Here is a 20,241-nt window from a genome sequence, read left to right on the forward strand (position 1 = left end):
GTGTGACCCCTGGTAAGTTAAGAAGCTGCAGTTAATGGCTCCACATTCCTGATATATGGACAGCTAAAATTGGGCTCTATGGGTAAAGAAAGAAAGGGTGGGAGGGAGGGAGGGAGGGAGGGAGAGAGAAGACAAGAAATTGGGAGGGGATGGGAAAGTGGGGGGTGGATCTAGGAGGAGTTTAGGGAAGGAGCAAGGGGTGAATACCATAAAAATGTAATGTATGCATGCATGGAGTTCTAAAAGAATTAATACAAAATCTATTTACATTTTTATTATTTTATGTGCATGGGTGTTTTGCCTACATGTGTGTTTATGTACCACACGTGTGCCTGCTGTCCTTGGAGACCAGAAGATCTCCTAGAACTGGAGTTACAGACAGTTGTGAGCCATCATGTGACTGCTGGGATTGAACCCAGGTCCTGTGGAAGAGCAGCTAGTGCTCTTAAGCACTCAGCTGCCACCTCTCCAGCCCCTGAAAATATATTAAAACAACAGCAAGAACAACAAGCTTTTAAAATCAGGCATCACGGTAGAGTAGTGCTTTGGGAGATGGAAACAGAAAGAAAAAAAAAAAAAGGAAACATTTTTTAAAAGTGGAATCCAAAGATGCTTGTACAGAGTTGCTCGAAAGGCAGGTGTGGCCTGGCTCCTTCTCTTTCTGGTCACAGCCACTCCAGCAACAGCTCTCAAAGAAGAAAAAGGGAGAATCATGTAATCCGTTTGTCACAATATATACACTTGTGTAATTTATGTAATTTTTAATTCTGAGAAAGACATACACACCAAAATAGTATGATCTACTAAGAAAAAATTTAAAATAACCAATTTTAATACTATTTGTTTCTAGCCAGGCAGTGGTGGCACATTCCTTTAGTCCCAGCACTCAGGAGGCAGGAGGCAGGGGAATCTCCGAGTTCAAGGTCAGCCTGCTTTACAGAACTAATTGCAGGACAGCCAGGACTACAGAGAGAATCCCTGTCTCAAAAAACAGAAAACAACAACAAAAAATACTATTTGTTTCTCATAGAAAGGAATAAAAAAACCTTCATGCCTTTAATACCAGCACTTAGGAGGCAGAGGCAGGAGGATCTCTGTGAATTTGGGGCCAGCCTGGTCTAGAAAACAAGTTCTAGGCTAGCCAGGGCTGCATAGAGAGACACTGTATCAAAAAAAAAACAAAACAAAAACAGAAACAAAGAATTATTGTACTATAAAGGTTGTGTGGTCTCTAGGATTAATGGAATTTGACTTATAGTTATATTAACCGATTCCTGCACTGATTTCCTTGTATGCTATGTATGCTTCCAAGAACTTCTAACAGTGTGTTTTATCAAACTCAGGTCCTCATGCTCCGGCAGCAAGTGTTTTGACAACTGAGCCGTCTCCCTGCTCTGGCGTGGACAATACTGAAATGTTTATAGTGCATCAGAAAAGAAAACACAAAACACAAAATCTACCACTGTAGTTTCCAAGCAACTTACCTGGCCTGCAAATTTACTAGTTGGATTAGATGGAATAAGGATGCCATCTTTGTCCTTTTGATATCCGTCGTGAGACCAATATGCCAGGTCAAAGGTGAAGGTCTTCAAATGCTCTCCATTTTTAGGGTCTCGGATGGTGGTGCTTTGGGAATGCATGGAAACCACACAGCGGCTTCCAGAGTTCTTCTCTCTCTATAGTTAGGTTACAAATTCAGAATCACAGTACATTCTGGCTGGAAGAAGTCACTTGTCCCAACCCCTTGTGGTGGTTTGAATGAGAATGGCCCCTATAGGCTCATATTTGAATATTCGGTTTCTAGTTGGTATGGCATGGGCTTTTGAAACCCAAAGCCTAACCCCAGTGACACACCTCCTCCAGCAAGGCCACACCCACTCCGTTTCCATTTCTCTGCCTCTAACTTGTTGATAAGATATAAGCTCTCAGCTACTGCTCCAGGGCCATGCCTGCCTGCCTGCTGCCATGATCCCTGACATGATGGTCATGGACTCAACCCTCTGAAACTATAAGCAGCCCTCAATTAAATACTTTTTTCTAGGAGTTGCCTTGTCCACGGTGTCTCTTCACAGCAATAGACCAGTGAGAAAGCCTGATTTATAAGCCTTGTTCTCTGACTAGAGTTGTAGGGTCTGCCTAGGCTCATGCACCTGCTGGTGAGGCTCACTTGGCAACACTGATCTCTACTGCTTCATCTTGTCTTGTGGCACCTCGTGGCTGCTTCTCATATATTGGGACTGGATTTTTTCTTTCTTTCTTTTTTTTTCTTTTTTTCTTCTTTCTTTCTTTTTCTTTTTTTTTTTTTTTTTTTTTTTTTTTTTTTTTTTTTTTTTTTTTTTTTTTTTTTTTGGTTTGTTGAGACAGGGTATCTTTGTGTAGCTTTGGTGCCTGTCCTGGAACTCGCTTTGTAGACCAGGCTGGCCTCGAACTCACAGAGATCTGCCTGGCTCTGCCTCCCGAGTGCTGGAATTAAAGGCATGTGCCACCACCACCCGGCTGGATTTTTTTTCTTGAATAATTGGTAAGCCAACCAGAAAACTGAGGGATTGGATAAGAAAATAAAAGCTTGAGCAAGGAGGCACACAAGTACGATATGTAATTCTGTATGGGAAGGAACCCTCCATATGGCAAGATGCTTGTGACTGTCCTAATGAGTATACCCCAAAGGCAATGCTGGATTATGAACAGCTGTTTTCCAAATGCCCATTGCACCACTGTTAAAAGAAAGGACAGTGTCTCGCTACCGTAGTGGGGTTGTTTCTGTGGACTGGATGGCCACCAATATCTAGATGGCTATGGGCAAAAGTGCTAAATACCAGAAGAGTTTCAGCCTGCACAATGCTAGGGAAATGGAAGCCTGGGACACCAAGGAAAGAATCCCAGCAACCAGCCATGCGCAGTAGGTAAAAATGAGAGAGGAATCAAGGGAACTGGCACCTCATCAGCACATGGAAGGAAATGAGGACTGAGACTCCACCTACGCCTGATGCTTGTACCAATAGAGACAGAAGCAGAAGCAGACTGTTCCAGACTGCACAGCGGCAGCGTACCTAGACAGCTAGCAAAACCTTTTATTTTTTGTTTGGTTTTTTGAGACAAGAGTTTTTCCATGTACCCCTGGCTGTCCTGGAACTCATTCTGTAGACTAGGTTGGCCTCAAACTCAGAGATCTGCCTGCCTCTGCTTCCCAAATGCTGGGCTTAAAGGCCTGTGCCACCACAACCCGGCTAACAAAATCTTTTCAACAGATTGTCCTGAGAACTTTGCCTGCTCAAGTGAGCACACTCTGGGATATGGGAATGACATCTTCTCTGTGAGAAGAAATGGAGCTGGGAGGGGAGCAACATTAGCGATCATCTGGCCTGAGGAAGAGCATCCAGACTGCCTGCCAGATCCAAGGAGCTTGGTCCACAGTAGAATTGATCTCTGTGGCCACAAGAGCAGCAGCCTGGCCAAATGAGAGGGGTGTGTCAGGGCAGGTAGCTCAGAGCAAGCATCGAGGAAGTCATGGGCATTTTGTGGGAACTGGCATGGATGGGAGAAGCCACTTAGGCCCAGGCGATTCAAGGACCCGGGAAATCCATTTTCATTATATCTCATTTTATTATTAGAGAATGTATGATGTGTGTGAGTGCATGCGTGTGTGTATATGCCCTCACCATGGTGCGTGTGGAGATCAGAGAACAAGATTTTATCTCAGAATAAGCTTTAGAGGGTGACACAGTCCTTCCAAGGAATTCACTATTCCACTGGGCCTACGAAGACATGGAGCCCACTGCTCTGGTGGTTACAGGTGCCCAAGGGCTGCAGGTGCGAGGGCTATGTAAAGTAACCGGTGGGGATGGGGGTACGACCATCAGAGAAAAACAAGTGTTGTTCTGTGCCTGGGCATGAGGAGAATACCCCCATTCTGTTTCGCACTAATATCCCCGGTCCCCGAGAGCATTCTGGGGGTAGATATTCTATTAGGAGAGACATTACAGGCCCGGGAAAGTGAACAGTTCAAAACGCAGGTTGAGGGAGCACTGGACCCTCGACCTCCCCCCGGCCCCCACAGTAATTACTGTTCTCAGGCCCCGTGACAAAGGACTTTCACAAAGCACTTGAAGGGAAGGGCTTGTTTGGGCTGTTTCAGGCCACCGTGTCCGTTAGGCATGATGGTGGGGATGGCGGGGGACAGTGGGGATGGCCGGGGGACTGGTGGCAGGAGCCTGTAGCAGTTTGTTCACAGTTTAGCAGATCAGGAAACAGTAATGGGACTCCAAGCAAGCTCAAGCTGAAGGTCTCAGTAGCTTTCAGAGGCCAGCGAGGCCCTATGTCCCAAAGGCTCCACAATCTCCCCGAACTGCCACTGGCTGGGAAGCAAGCATTCTGACATGCAGGCCTGTGGGGAACGTTCCATCTTCAAAGCACTTACAATAACACTAGGAGGGTCACAGTAGACACAGGTAATGTAAGCTGCCAGATGAACCTGAGGTTGGAAAGGCTGTGACAAAACAGAGGTCGGGATCTTGAATACTCACATTCCCTTCCATAGCCCAGTCCCCGTGAGAAAGCCAGATGGGACTGGACTTGAGGGAGCTCAGAAAGATACCTCCCATCCTGACTATACATACATAGGTGCTGGAGGAAGACCTTCTCTTGGTCTTGTGCATACCGCCCCAACATTAGATGATAGCATTTTGAGCATCCCTTATACCTGGATCCATAGAACTGGACATCCTAGGTCCTGCCCAGGAGTAGCCACACACAGGCCAGCTGTTGCAAAGCAGAGAGGCTGGGAACCTGGTTCCCTTCCTTCCTTCCTGGTAGGACCTGGCTCTACTATAGTAATACTCTGCTAGTAAGTGGAGACTGTACTCCTTTAGAGGACACAGTAAGAACTATGCATTCATCCATCTACCCATGATGGTATGAGTTGGTAGCATCAAGATTCAGGACCTTGGATAGGAGACATCCTTAGGGGTGACTGGTGGGTAACATTCTTTTAATTCTTGACATAGGGTGCATGTGTGTGTGTGTGTGGGGGGGGTGGTCTGGGGGACGGTGTATAAAGTGCAAACTTATTTCCTGGGTGGCAAAGTTGTACAGGGTTTGCAGAACTCCGTAAGAGTCTTCTTCCTCCTGTAGTGTGATGTCTATGCCCACAGCATGAGCTAATGAAAACAGGAGCCCTGTGGGGCTGGGGTGGTCTCCACAGGAAGTGTTTAACGAGGCACACTGTGACATTCCAGGCTCCAGAAGATAACCTGGAGTTACCTGGTGGAGTACCTCCTGTCGGGTGTGTCAGGTAGGTTAGCTGCCATTTGCAGATTCATGAGCTGGGCTCTCCGGTAAGAACAGGACAAAAGTACCTCTAGGTTTCTGGTCCCAGTTTTGGAATGGAGCAGAAAATCAACTGGATACTTACCCTTTATTTAAAAATCCTTAGTTTTTCTTTTGTGTTTTGCCTACATGTATGTGCGTGCCTGGTGCCTATGGAGGTTAAGAGGGCATCAGATGCCCTGGAACTGGAGTTATGGATAGTTGTTAGTCCCCATGTAGTTGCTGGGAACTGAACCTGGGTCTTCTGCAAGAGCAGCCAATGCTCTTAACCACTGAGCCATCTCTCCAGTCCCCTGTTTACTTCCCTTTAGAATTAGCATTTTCTGGCAGTCCTATAGCAACAAGACATCACTGGTCACAGTGGGTAAAGACAAGCCTACCATAATGGAAAGGATGGATGGTAAGTTCCAGTGGTCACAGCTCTCTACCTGGCAGGCTCATTACATCACAGTATCTTCTCCAAGTTCCCCACTCCTGTAGAGGGGTTTAGGTCCAGAGGCTTCTGACCTGTGCACTCTGGACAGTGTGCCTACACGTTCTAACGTAGAATGGGACACAGCCAAAGGGAAGGGGTGGCCTTGTGTACACGAGATCTCAAGAGCAGTAGTGTTTCCATAGAAAGTTGTAGATTCGCACACAAACCCATTAACATGTGAGCGTGGCCTGGCATGGTCTCATTGTGACTTATGATTCTCCTGATTCAGCATTCTGTGTTGGGATCACTGATCTATGTACACACATGGCAAGACCTACTTTTATAAAAGATAAAACTTTGGGTGTTTTTGAGACAGGGTTTCAAGCTGGCCTTGAATGTACAACACAGCCAAGGATGGCAGCTTCTAGTCGGGTCTCTAACTCCTCCTGCTGGGATTCCCATGTCACCATGCCTAGTTTTACAGAGTGCTGGTGAGCCACCCCAGGGATTCATACACGGCAGGTGAACACTATCACTGAGCTCCACCTCTGCCCCCATACATGCATTAAAAGCAGATACAAGCCAGGCGGTGGTGGTGCACACCTTCAGGCAGGCGGATTTTGAGGACAGCCTGGGATACAGAGTGAGTTCTAGAACAGGCTCAAGCTACATAGAGAAACCCTGTCTTGAAAAACCAAAAACAAACAAACAAAAACCAAAAAAAAAAACCAAACCCCAAAGAACCACCCCACCCCACCCCCACCGCCAAAAAAAAAAAAAAAAGCAGACACCACACGTTCTCCTGCACCCAACTGCACTGGTTTAAATAATTATTAACTTGACAGTATTTCTCTTGTCAGTTTTTTATTGTGCTACTTGTACCAAGGAATGAAATTGTTTACTAAATTATGCTTAGAGCTTTTGTTATTCATTTGACAAATTCATTTAAATAAGTTTAGTATTTCATAAATGACAAGCAGCTTCAGTACAAATTCCGCAACTGTTATTAAAAGTGAGTAAAATCAGGCAGTAACTGTCGACAAGGCAATGACACGACTGACCTGGCTGAAAGGCCGCACCCGTACTGCCACTCTCACGCTGTCCGTGCTCCCCGGCACAGGCATTTCTTCCCCCCTTTTCTCCTTTTCCATAATGCTATTCGGTAGAAAAATAACATACAGAGCACACCGCTACACTTCACACGAAAACATCCAGAGCTTAGTTGACAAAGGCAGTCTGTTTCTAGGTATCAATTACTAAGGGTCCATTCATTACACACTATCAATTACCTGTCATCAATTATTTGACAACACTTAGTTATTGATGAATTTCCTAGCCTCCATCAGGCGCCATTACTTGCGCACACTCATGCTGTACAACAGGGGTTGTCTCTCCTCTCCGCATCTACTCACACTCTTCCATTCTCCATGATCTGTGCCTGAGGTCCTGTGGGCACTGCAGTTTTCTCCTGAATACTGAGAGGCTGCTGTGACTCAGGAGCCGTCACAGCACGGGTAATCTAAAATTGGTCCAACTCTCTTCTCAACAGTAGGCACACACCAGTGGACTGAGTATCTGGAGCAGTTTTATTCACATTTCTTTCTTAAATCCTTTCATGAGGTTGCTAAGAAGCAGTGAACCGGTCAATCTAACCTGGATAATTAGTCTCTGAATTGAGACAAGAATAGTCTTTAAGTTACTGAACAAGAAATGCCAGCATTATAGTTAACCAATGCATTACTGGAAAATTACTCTTTTGAGGTAGATTACACAAAATTTGTAAAACTACAAAAAGGCAAAATCACATGCCCACAATTCAAATTCAACACAGTATCAGGCAAAGCCCAAGGAAAGTACATGTAATGATTAGAAATCTGAGTAACAGACTCAAAGTGCATAAATTATAAAACAGCAACTTTAAAAAATAATCAACAGTCGGTCACCCTCATTTCAAGACTAGTTCTAGTACCAATGAAGAAAACGGACAAATGTCTAGTAGCATATAAAATCACGACTAAGACAGAAATCCCTTCTCAAAAATCTAACAGACACACAGTGGTATACTTTACAGTAGTTTATTTAACATCCCAATAATAAGCCATATTTACATATTATATAAACGTATGAAATTTTATAAAACGCCTGGGCTAGAAGAACCACACTTCATGTGGAGCTACTTATTTACTTGTTTACAAAATTGTACAATTTATATAAATTATTTCCTTCCAAATTAGGTGACTTTAATAATCCACACAAATACTGATGACTTTACAAACAGGTGCACGTTAAAATCTTGGGCTAAAAATTACAACATTTTCCTGCGTAGAACTTGCTTCGGAAAGGAAGACAGCTTCTTTTTGCCCCTTCCAAGAGTTTTTCCTGCTACTTCTGTAGTTTTTCTTGGTTTGCTGATCTTTATTTCATCAACAGGGCTTGCCAAGGGAGAAATCAGCTTAATTTCTACAGGGGGAGGTGACCAAGAGCTTCCTTTCCCCGTGTTTCTGAAAGAGAGAGACACTCAAGTAGGAACAGGCACCACAGTGAGTCACTCTGGAGAACTGAAGGGGAAGGGACCAAAGCACAGCTGAGGGCTAATGGCAGGCAGGGTCAGTGTCACCTCCCACCCATCCCGTCTGTGCCCACATACTTAGTACATATGCATAGGAAACACTGCTGTGCTACAAGGATGGTCCAAGTACCTATGGTTTGCTCATGGGATGAGAGCCAGCAGGCCCACGGAGCTTATAAATTCCAAGACTCAGTAAGAAAGGCAGGAGGAGAGTAGAAGAGTTTGAGGTTGGCCTGGTTTACTTAGCAAGTTCCAATCTAGCCAAGGCTCTATGTTCTAAAGACCTAGTCTAAGGAAAAACACAAGGAATTCAGGGCTCGGCTTAGGTATGCAGTGCTGTATCACAAAAGGGGTGGGTGGGGCAATACTCCGAAACAGTAGCAGCTGCTGAGGATGTGTGTGTACCTTAGACACAGACAATTTACACAAGAGCACTATGCTTATTTATTAATTTGCATGTTTATTAAATTTAGCCATGCCTAAGTACAGCATGAACAGAATACCATGAAACAAAAATATCCCAATGAACTGATTTTACCACAGATGCAGTAACATTGCTAGTAGAGAAACAACTGCGGGACTTTCAAGTTATAATTCCTTATTAACGAAAAGGCAAAAACTATCTTCTCTCCCAGTCACCCCCAGTGGACAAAGAACCACCTTTAGGCCACCCCTCTCCACTCTGGAGAATGCTACCTTCAGCACTGGGCTCCTGGCCAACGTCAAGGAGCCAGCACCAGGTATGTCTGAGAAGCCCTCTTCCCAGCCAACAAGTGGAGAGGCTACAGAGCAGAGTGCTGCTTACCTGCTTGCTCTTGTCTTCACAGTCCTGCTTCTTTTTGCTTTTTGTTCTACGATTTCTAATGGTTTAGGGCCACTCTCCTATGGGTTAAAAATTAGAAAATATAAATTGCCTAAGCAATTAAAATTTTTCTGTTTTTGATTTTTGAGACAGGGTTTTTCTGTAACTGGCTGTCCTAGGACTTGCTTTGTAGACCAAGCTGGCCTCAAACTCAGAGACCGGCTTGCCTCTGCCTTCTGAGTGCTGGGATTAAAGGGGTGTGCCATCTAGTCTGATTTTAAAAGTATCCTGCCTGGCCAGATGGTGGTGGTGCACGCCTTTAACCCCGGAACCCGGGAGGCAGAGGCAGGCGAATCTCTGAGTTTGAGGCCAGCCTGGTCTACAGAGTGAATTCTAGGACAGCGAGGGCTTCAAAGAAACCTCCATAAAAAAAACCAAAAATAAAAAAAGTATCCTGCTCAGATAAGGAGTCAAGCATCACTAAAAACCCTAGGTCCTAGACAGAGCCCTCTGGCTCTTTAGAAGAACACTTGATGGTCTAGAACAGAATTGCTCTTTATTCCTCATTTCCACAACACACCCATTCTCCACGTCTTGTCACAGTTTCACTGTGTATGCTTCCACTGTCCACCACCCTGAGTTAATGCAGCTCAGCTCCAAGTCCAGGTTCTGGCCGTCTTGTAGGCACTAGGTCACCAGAGATGGGTTTCTTCCTTCCCAGAATACTTTCCACAGAAACTACCTGAAACCTACAAGTCTACTGAGTAGCCACCATCCTGCCATGCTTCTGAATCCCTGCAAGCTGTCGCTTTTCCTGCTAGAAAGGCCTCTCGCCTCTATCTCTATCTCTATATATGCAGAGGTATTTGGGCAGAATGACTTTATTCAACAAATGAATTACTTATTTTTGTCAATTAAACTGCATTTTAATCAACTTATCAGTTGAATTATTTTTGTTGCATAGTAACTGGCTCATGGAATATAATCTAACATATGCTTATGAACTGACATTTGTAAGTAAAAGTAACTGACATTTAGTATATGAACAATGTCCATCTTAAGGCTGTGTACAAGAGACTATGGACTTAATTCTGAAACTTTCTAAGGATGCTCTGTGAATGACACACCAATACCTTACATAATAAACACCCAGATAATTTTGATGGGATCTCACTATGCATCCCTGGCTGGCCTATAACTCAGCATGTAGAACAGGCTGGTGCTGAACTCAAGAGAGCTGCCCGTCTCTGACTTGAGCCCTGGAATTAGGGGTGCACATCATCATACTTGGCAACCATTTTAATTTTAAAACTGTCACTCTAATGGGTAACTGGAAAACTGCTGCTGTTATAAGCAACACACCACAGATCTGTCTTGAAGGTAGTAGATAGGAGTTTTGTACTCTTAATATAAATATAAATCTTTTGTCCCCCCCCAGGACAGAGTTTTTCTGTGTAGCCCTGGGTACCCTTGAACTCACAGAGATCCACCTTCCTCGGCCTTCCAAGTGCTGGGATTAAAGGCAGGTACCACCAGCACCGGTGCACATTATCTTTCTTTAGAAAAATTGTTTTATTTTGTGTCTTGAGTAATTTGTCTACATATGTGCCACATCCATGTCTCGTGCCCCAGGAAGCCAGGGAGCGGTGGATCCCTCAGAACTGGAGCTGGAGGTTGTGAGCTGGGAAATGAACCCAAGTCCCCTGCAAGAACAACTAGACGCTTAACTGCTGAGTCATCTCTCTGGCTCACATGCTATCTTTAAATAAATTTACTTTTCAACAAACTTACTTAGGAGAAATTCACTTAAAAATATTTGTAATCTCAGCACTCAGGAACCTGAGGCAACATCATGACTTCACCAATCTGCATTCCTTACCAGTTCATCTAGAAGCTTGGATGTGCTGGACACATTTTTCCGTCTGGTTCTCAAAGCAGGAGGGGAGACAACAAACTGAGATGATAGATCTGACACCAGTTCTTTCAGCTGGGCACTGGCCTCCATTTTTTCAGCTAAAGAAAAACAGGAAACAAAACCTTTACCTGTAACTATGTATGGTTTAAAACTACGACAATATAAAGGCATATTTATACTGCATCAAAAATCTTGAGACAAATGATACACACTAGAAAGACAAAACAATTCCAAACCAAGAAAACATAGCATATAAATTTATTACCCATGTCAGGAGATAGAAATGTTGGGGGAAAAAAATCCCATTATCAGGGGGATCTGTGGTCGGTACGTAAAATGAATAGAAAATTTCTTAATAATAAAAAAAATCCTACTATCATTTAAGTCAATCAAATGGTCTTGAATATTGTAGGCTTCAAACTAAATGATTGCCACTACAGAAAGGTGGGACTCCAGGCAGTACAAACTATTAGTCCTCAGTTTGATCCTTGGTGTTCCTCAGCTCTCTCAGGAAAGCATGAATCCCAGAATACAGTGTAAGTCTCAATTTCCACAGGAGGTTTGTATTACACAGTGAATTTTATTTGCAAGGAAGAGACTCAGGGGAGCAACAGAAAAGTTCACATCATAAAAGCAAAAAGGGGAGCTGACAATAGGCTGTGACACAGACGGAGACTAGTTTAAGAGCTGACTTGGGGGAGGGGCTCGACCCCTTTCTGAGCTCTTCAATGGTTAAGTTGATGGGGGAGGTGGAGATGTTCTTACCCAATGGTGCCACCATTGGTCAGGTGGTCATGCTCCTACAAACCACTCCCTAACCGAATCATACAAAATAAAAAAAAAAAAGTAAAACCAACAGGGAAACCAGCTGAGAAGGGGAAGAAAGGGTAAAGGAGGTGGGCTGCATATGATAAAATACATTATGTACGTATATGAAAATGTGATAATATACATGCATAATTAATACATGCTAATGAAAACATTTTAAAATAAAAAGAAATTGATTCAAAACTACTATTAAAAGTATGTACTATGTAGACTCTTTGAACCTTTTAAATAGTGTCTCCATACCAATGACATTGTGATTACGGAAGCAGCACAGTGCTGTGTGCCACAGGTTTCATGCCAGAGTTTAGACTTACTAGCTGTGCCTCAGCTAATAAAAAATAGGATACAGATGACAATTATTTCAGCATCGTGATGCGTAGATGATCAGAACAATCTGATGCATATAGCAAGTGCCTTATAAATAAGATGTCTGTATGATAGGCATGCACACAGAGACAGATACACAAATAGACTGTCTGACCAACATCAGATGTCAAATCCGGCTGTTATGACTTGCTGGGCATGAAGGTCTACACCTACAGTTTCAGCAGGAGGTAGAGGCAAGAAAAAGACAAGTTTGGGACCCAGCTGGCCTGATCTTACCTCAAATGAAACAAAGCAAACACCGCCACTACTCCCCAAACCTCAACCCAAACCACGATTTTCTGAACTCTTGTGTGGATACAGGCGTGCCTCTATGGACGTCAGGGGACAGTCTTTCAGGTGTCTTCCACCTTTTGGTTGATGCAGTTCTCTCACTGGAACGTTACCACAACTAGACCAGGCTAGCTGGCACATGAGAATCCTGTCTCTGCCCCTGCATCTCACCACTTTTGGGTGTGGGCCATGCCAGCTTGTTTTGGATTATGGGGTCCAAACTCAGGTCAAGTTTGAGAGTCAAGTGCTTTACTGACTGACCCATCTCCCCAGCCCACAAAAGCCATGGCTCTTAACAACAAAAGAAAAGCACTGGCAGCATCCGACATCTTCACTACCAGCTTATTAAGAGGCAGAAATTACACTTCAGGCCACTGATGGCAAGGTACCCTTCCTACTGTTAAAATTACAAATCTGCTCGTATTCATAATGCTCTTTCTAGGCTACTTGGAACAACAACTTTTGCTTTCTCAGTCCACTTAAGCTTCCCCATTTACTTCTAGGGACTCAGAATAGAAATTTAAGAATTCAGTATCATGTACGAAAATGTTCGGCAAATTCACTGTTTATCCTACATGCCTCTTTCAGGGCAGGGACAAAATTTTATTTTAATTAATTAATTAATTTATTTATTTTTGTTCTTCGAGACAGGGTTTCTCTGTGTAGTTTTGCGCCTTTCCTGGATCTCGCTCTGTAGACCAGGCTGGCCTCGAACTCACAGAGATCCGCCTGCCTCTGCCTCCCAAGTGCTGGGATTAAAGGCGTGCGCCACCACCGCCTGGCATTTATTTTATTGTGAGACAATGCCTCATCTACCTCTGCAAATGTCTGGCGAACATTTTGACAACCAGGACTACTTCACCAGTTAAAACTACAAGACCTAAAAGCAAATCCAGTACTGTGCTGGGAAAGAGGAGAAACAAGGTAGTTCTGGTTGGCAACATTAATTACTTTTTGTGGTCAAATGATTCCACTGTGGTCAACTTCAAACAAAATGAGACCCTGATTCTCAAATGCCTTATCTACAATACCTCCATCTACCTAATAACTCAGGGAACCTTAGAACATGAAAATATCCCACAGGAGGATGTTTAAGCACCTATGGAGTATCCGTGAGATAAAATGCAACATGATACAAAATCCAAACAAAACCCAAAACTACAGTGCCATAAATACTCAGGGTTTTGAAGACTGAGTATCTGGGAACGGGGACAGGGGAGGTGGCTCAATAGGTAAACTTGTGCGAGCTAAGGACCTGAATTTCCATCCCCAGCAGTCATTTAAAAGGCTGGACAAAGTGCTAACTGCCTCTACTCCCAGTGCTGGGGGGGCAAAACCAGCAGGATCCCGAGGGCTTGCTGACCAACTGCGGGTTAGTTCCAGATTCACTGGAAAACAGCTGGTGTCCACCTCTGGCTTCCACACAGGCCAGCAAACCTGCTCAAATGCAAACTCTTCCATGGATATCTGAGAATGATCATGAAATAAGGGAAATCTATATGCTCCTCCACTGTAGTGTGTTTTGATACAGGGTCCTGCCATACAGCACAAGCTGTCCTTCCTGCCTCAGGCTCCCCAGCACTGGGGCTACAGAAGTGCACCATACTTGGCTTATTCTGTATTCCTTAAGCAAAAACATACATGACTGGTAAGACCATCCATGTCCTAGAGCATGTTTTATGATCAGACTTTCTATAGAAGATGTGTACTGTTTTAAACAGAAAAACAGCTAGATAGAAAATTCTGTGAAGATGACAAACTGCTAAGATATTTGCTATGCTAGTCTAAGTTAGCATAACAAACATGTTATTTCTTACTCTTTAAGCTCTAAAGAAAATACAAATAGTAACAATATTTTACCAATTTCACTGTCTTTCATTTTAAAACTTTCTCTAACATAGCAGCTTAATATAGTTAAAACTCTCACACATTTTTCATTTCATTTTTCTCCATGCAAAGTGTAAAAAAGCAAACAATCAGGAAGGAAAGGAACTGGTGCTATCACGGCCAAAGATCTATAAAACCTAGTACGGAACATCTCCTGCAGGAACCCAGTGAGGAGTTGAAAGAGGCATGCACCACCACACGCAGCTAGATGAGTATTTTTGTTTTGTTTTGTGTTTGTTTTTTTTTTCCCGAGACAGGGTTTCTCTGTGTAGCCCTGGCTGTCCTGGAACTCACTCTGTAGACCAGGCTGGCCTCAAACTCTCAGAGATCTGCCTGCTTCTGCCTCTCAAGTGTGCACCACCACCTCCTGACAATGGAAGATTTTGAAATGGCTTATTTTCCACCGGGCCTTCAAGACAGGTGGCAACTACCCAGGAGTTGCCTTGTACATTATTATGGTTCTTAAATGAATAAAGCTATCTTTGCTTCTCTGAAATTCAAATTTTAAAATTCAAATTGTCAGGAAACAACCATATGTTGTAGGCCCAACCATAATTACTAAAACTAACTTTACAAAGTGTTACTCCAATGACATCTGGTCAGCTACACCAATCTGAACCTCTTCATCATCACCCTTCTGGACATTTTTATAGCACTGCTCCCACCGAGGTTTAATACCACAGATACCTTCTCTACCTATGTTACTTGACGGACATAAGTGCTTTACATACCAAGACAGTCTTATCCTTAAGAAAGCATTAACTTTATCAACCATGTGGCATGCTCATCAAAGACGAGGAGCGATTATGCATCAGACACGGCAACAGTAAGTACAGATTTATTTCCGTTGACCCGGCTGGCAGCTGGCCACAAAACAATTTGGATTTGGGACCTAAGTCAAAAGCTATGGTACTTCAATTTAAAAACAAACAAACAAAAAACCCCACTAATTTTAGGCCCATAACCTGTAATCCTAGCACTTGGGAAGCAGAGGAAGGGGCATCAGAATTCAAAGTAATTCTCAGTTACACAGAGAATTCAAGGTCAGTGTGGGCTATAAGACTCTTTTTTTTTTTTTTGGTTTTTTGAGACAGGGTTTCTCTGTGTAGCACCAGCTGTCCTGGAACTTGCTCTGTAGACCAGGCTGACCTCGAACTCATGGAGATCGGCTGGGATTAAAGCATGAGACACCATCACCCAGCTCAAAAAGAGTTGTGTTTGAAGGAAAACAAAATTAAGTCACTTAGCTATAAGGACAGAATGAAGAGAAACCTAATAAAATAGAGCCTATGTCAACTGGACTGTGGGATACAGAAAGGCAGCCAGAATCTCAGGATAATCGTGAATCTCAAAATCAACTACTTTCTTTTTTTTTTTAAAGGAAAAACAGTGCTTCAAATCAAATAATGAACTCAAACAGTGCTTTTAAACAACCAAATACTAGGCTTGCATTCTAAGTAAGATCAAAATGAAAAATAAAATTAAATACCTTTTGCTTTCTTTGGAACCTTCACTGAAGGAGGAGAAAACAAAGGCTCAGCTTTGGGTTCAGAAAAGTCCGTCAACGATATGATCTTTCTAGACCTAGTCCTTGTGCTCCGGGAAGATTTAGTCAAAGCTGCAGTGGCAAGCAATCTTTCCTCATGGTCAGCTGGCTTCTTGTGGGTTGTTTCAGCCTCCAAGTCTGATAGTGCTGGCAATGGACCTTTTTTGCTTTCATTTGCAGACTTCTTTGTAGGTTTTGTATTAGAGGTCATCACTATAGCCACTTCCTCACTTGGCACTAAAATGGATTTTTCTAAAGTGCTCATATTTCTAACTGGGGTGTTCCGTGGAGATCTTCGGACACTTGGAACTTCTCTCTTCTGGGGCCTTGTCTGTCCCTCCACAGCCGTGGCGCCACCATCTTCTAATGGCACTACTTTCCTTGGTCTACCACGTTTCCTAGGTGTGGCCGGCACATCAAATCCTGTTTGACTCGGTAACCTGGAGGAAACAAGCTTAGGCTCCTCTATCACACTCGACACACTAACCTCTCTCTCCCTGACCCTTCTTCGTTTTCGAGGCAGTTGCTGGTCACTGGGTTCCTCCTCTGGTTTATAGGCCACATTTTGAGACTCTTCTAAATTAGCACTCCTCATCTTTGTAGACCCACTGTGACTTGCTGCTGCTTTACTAATGTTTACATCTTTTACACTTTTGGCACTTTGTCCATTTTCTACAGATTTAAGTCTTCTTGGAGTCCTTCTAACAGATGAGAGCTTGACTGCTGTTCTGGATGGCGTTTCTTTAGTGGCTGGCGGCTCCCGTGGCTTCCGCTCCACAGTGTCAGGGCTTGCTAGTGTGCCTTGGCTAACAACTTCCCTTCTCTTCCTTCCTCTCCTAGGAGTGAGACAATTTTGAGGGGTTAGCTGGGTCTCAGATGCTAAGGTTACAGCAGAACAGGTACTGTCTGGAGACCCAGGAAGTTCTTTTACTTTTCTAGTTCTCCTCTTAGGAGTAACAACTGCTAAGGACTCCTGCTGTTCTGATGTGACATTCAGGTTTTGGGCATGCTGCCTCCGTGTGCGAATTCTAGTAGAAACCATGTCATCACTTTGGCTGGTGTTTCCAGTCTCGGCACTTGTTTCCTGAAGAGTCTTCAGTGTAGATCGTGTTAACTTGGAGGGAAGTGTAACCTTTGGGCCTAGTAAGGCTCCATCTTCGTGAAGAACCTGTTCCACTGCTGCTGAAGCTGCTTCCTTACTTCTTGTATCTTTAATTACATCCAGCAAGTTTTCTGCAATTGCCACTTGAATTGGTTCAGGCACATATGGTAAAGTCTCTACCTTGTGGGATTCTTGGTCACCAGTTACATCAGATGGCAAGTCTGTAACACGCTCTTGGTGATCAGGTTCCACTCGGGACCCAGGTTTCTCCTTGGCTGCTACGTTAGTTGCTTTTGATGACACATTCACCGCTGCAGAGTCACCTGCCTCAGCCTCTCCTTCTTCCCCTTCCAGTATCAAGGTAAAGTTGCTCTGGGCCACACAAAGCTCCCCATCTACTTCAGCGATATCACACTCAGCAGAGTCTTTGTCATCGGGGAGGTCACAAAACTGCTGCTCAATAGCATCAAAATTATATTGAAGTTTAAGTGATCCTGAGGGATACAACTCACTAAATGAAAGATTCTTGGCTTCCTCTTCTGAATTTTGAACTTCAAGTTTTTCGTGTCCAATTAGCTAAAATAAATTAAAGGTAAGGAACTAGTTAATGAACTATAAAATACATTTTAACCTAAAGCATACAGGATTTTAATGACCATCTCACTCTGTGTGTCCATTTTATAACACAAACTATACTTATGGCATATGCTAATGGGTTTACTTCATAAAATATTCACTTAAGAAATGAAACCTCAGTCAAAATAACTACACAAAAAAGATACTGAGATTATGGTTGGAATTAAACTAGAAATTCCACATTTCCTTAACTAAAAAGGCAGTACTGATAAAATCTTGAAAATTATGCTAACAATTCTAAGAAAATTAAAGACATTCTATTATCCAAGAAAAAACTTAACCAGAGAAAAGGAAATAACCCCAAACAATAATTCCCAAATTACCTAACTATCCACACTTTTCTAAAGAGCATGATCCCCGTAAGGTTGAAGAACAATTCACCTACATAAGCTCCCTTGGGCTAGACTCAATCTTCTTCCCTTTGCTGGGGTTGCACAAACCATGAAATTCCTAAGGCTGTCAAGTTCAGTACCTCTCCTGCAAGGGTTTGGTGGAAGAAGGAATGGTCCTTGCATTTACCTTTTGGTAAGGGAAGGGGAGAAAAAGGAGGAGGCAGAAAGTAACAGAGAGATCTCCTGACCAAGAAGGAAGACATTATCACCCACCTAGACAAAGACAATTTCCCACTCCCCATAGTGAGCTGATAAGCTGGACACAACCTAGAAATGAGGAGTCCCGTTAGACTACACCCACATTTCTGTTAGCCTTCAAACTGAAGAAATAGGAAATTTAGTGTCATTTATTTTAGGGAGAGAACTTACAAAAAGATGAATGTGGATGAATTTATAAATAGCCCTCCCCCAACTCCATACAATTAGATTTCTATGAGTAATTAGAATGATTAGAAGAGTTGGCTTTTAATCTTAAATCCATTTACTGAAAGTTCCCTTGATAATGAAAGGGATTTGGTAAGATTTTAGGAAAGCAGGAAGTCCTATCAAGTACTAAAAGAAACCTTTTCTCTAGTGTCTTCTCCCACAGAAATGCAGGGAGATCTTGTTTCACTATATTCACTTATCACCATGGAGTCTAAACGTCAAGTAACCACTATGTTTACTGATAGCTAAAAACCCTCCATTTAAAGCAAATAAGCAAAAAAATTAAATTGCTGAATTGTGGCTCATAATTATTATTTGGTTTTTCATAAAAATCAATCTCTTAAAGGTTATTTATGTATTTGTTTCTTGAGGAGATTTTATGTTCTAAGTTTAAGTGATCATCTTTAAAGCCCAACCAGACAAAAACTTGTAAAGCATTTAAAAAAAATTAATATTTTTACATGAATTTCTTGAGTATCAGGAGGACTGACAAAAATTTGAGGCTTTTCTTCTGGTAAACCAACAGGTACATCAGCTTCTACTTCATGATCTTCTTTTAGGTTTAAGGTTAAGTTTTGGTCAAGGCTATGTTCAGAGGTAACAGGCCCAGAGCGTTCACCACCTTCCACCATGTTGGTCACAGCTGGAAAAAAAGCAAAAAACACCAGAATAACCTCTTACATTCCAAAACCAAAAACTTGATTCATACAATCCAGAAAGCAACAGATTCCCTAGACTTGAGAGTATTTGAATACACTGTCAGAAGGTGTTGACCTCTTCAGGAGGAAGCCCTACTCACGGCTCCCCATTTTTGTGGATAGTATCAAGTTGAAACAGTACATACACACTCCCCACAAAGGCAAACACAGAAGAGAAACTTCACACTTGAAAACCACACTGGTCTTCCCGAACTGGTTCACAATTCTCGCCATTACTATGAAAGTTTACTATGATGATAACTACTCTAAGGGGCCTCAGACTTCCAGAAAAATAGCCACCCTCATTGAGTCATTACAGAATTCCACAAGAGATCTGCAACTTACGACTCTGAGGTAGCTCTAAGGGACAGATGTCTTTCTTTTGGTGGGAAGCATCCAAGTAGGTATAGATGTCTTCTCTGACACTTCCTAAGTTTATGGCCCACTTAAAAAGGAAATCCCTTTCATTTTTCTTTTTGTGTAAGTTTTGTATGTCACTATGAGGCTTGGCATTTGTGACTGACATAAAACACAATAACCTCAATGGGGGAAACGGTGTTTATATTTAGCCTAATTAAATACCGCTATACTTTTAACACACAACGGCGTTGGTATTCCTAGAATGTAATTATTAATACATACAATGAGAAATGATTTACGCCCGTGTTTGGCACCATAACCCACCTCCCCCTCTCAATGCATGAAGTACATCAACCTTTATTGGAAAAACAATAAAATATTAGAAGTCTGTGTGTGGTCTTTGACCCTCTAAGCTATGTCCACCCAAGAGAAATATGACACTCATTAAAGAAAGAATAACTGACAAAAATATTGAGATCTTACCAAAAAGTAGTTAATCATATCACTGAACATCCTTATCCAATGACAGGGTACAGTATTAAAGGACAGGATACTGTGTGGATTACTGCTATGGAAAAAGTCTTAAATACTTTAAAAGTTGTTTTTTTTTTCTTCTCTCTTTTGTTTGGTTTTTTTTTTTTTTTTTTTTAGGTTTTTCAAGACAGGGTTTCTTTCTCTGTGCA

The 20,241-nt window shown here is 42.7% G+C and overlaps 2 protein-coding genes across 6 annotated transcripts in view; both read right to left on the bottom strand.

Annotated features, from left to right (window-relative positions):
- The window catches only part of LOC128110054 (kinesin-like protein KIF28), a 66,671-nt gene extending 59,771 nt beyond the window's left edge, over positions 1 to 6,900 (bottom strand). Inside the window, exons 1-2 of the mRNA XM_052737790.1 lie at positions 6,802 to 6,900; positions 1,485 to 1,676 (exon numbers count right to left, since the gene is read on the bottom strand). Coding sequence (XP_052593750.1) covers positions 1,485 to 1,676; positions 6,802 to 6,891 — 282 coding nt within the window. The 5' untranslated portion in view covers positions 6,892 to 6,900. The remainder of the gene's footprint in view (positions 1 to 1,484; positions 1,677 to 6,801) is intronic.
- The window catches only part of Ahctf1 (AT-hook containing transcription factor 1), a 57,442-nt gene continuing 43,788 nt past the window's right edge, over positions 6,588 to 20,241 (bottom strand). For 4 of the 5 annotated variants that reach the window (XM_052737787.1, XM_052737786.1, XM_052737784.1 and 1 more), the window contains exons 32-36: positions 18,962 to 19,143; positions 15,888 to 17,622; positions 10,991 to 11,124; positions 9,115 to 9,191; positions 6,588 to 8,241 (exon numbers count right to left, since the gene is read on the bottom strand). In XM_052737787.1, the coding sequence (XP_052593747.1) occupies positions 8,046 to 8,241; positions 9,115 to 9,191; positions 10,991 to 11,124; positions 15,888 to 17,622; positions 18,962 to 19,143 (2,324 nt within the window). In that variant the 3' untranslated portion in view covers positions 6,588 to 8,045. The remainder of the gene's footprint in view (positions 8,242 to 9,114; positions 9,192 to 10,990; positions 11,125 to 15,887; positions 17,623 to 18,961; positions 19,144 to 20,241) is intronic. The other variant, XM_052737785.1, reaches the window with a different exon arrangement.

This window comes from Peromyscus californicus, unplaced genomic scaffold (genome assembly GCF_007827085.1).
Source record: "Peromyscus californicus insignis strain IS unplaced genomic scaffold, ASM782708v3 Scaffold_14__1_contigs__length_90479793_seg_2, whole genome shotgun sequence".
Lineage (NCBI taxonomy): Eukaryota > Metazoa > Chordata > Mammalia > Rodentia > Cricetidae > Peromyscus > Peromyscus californicus.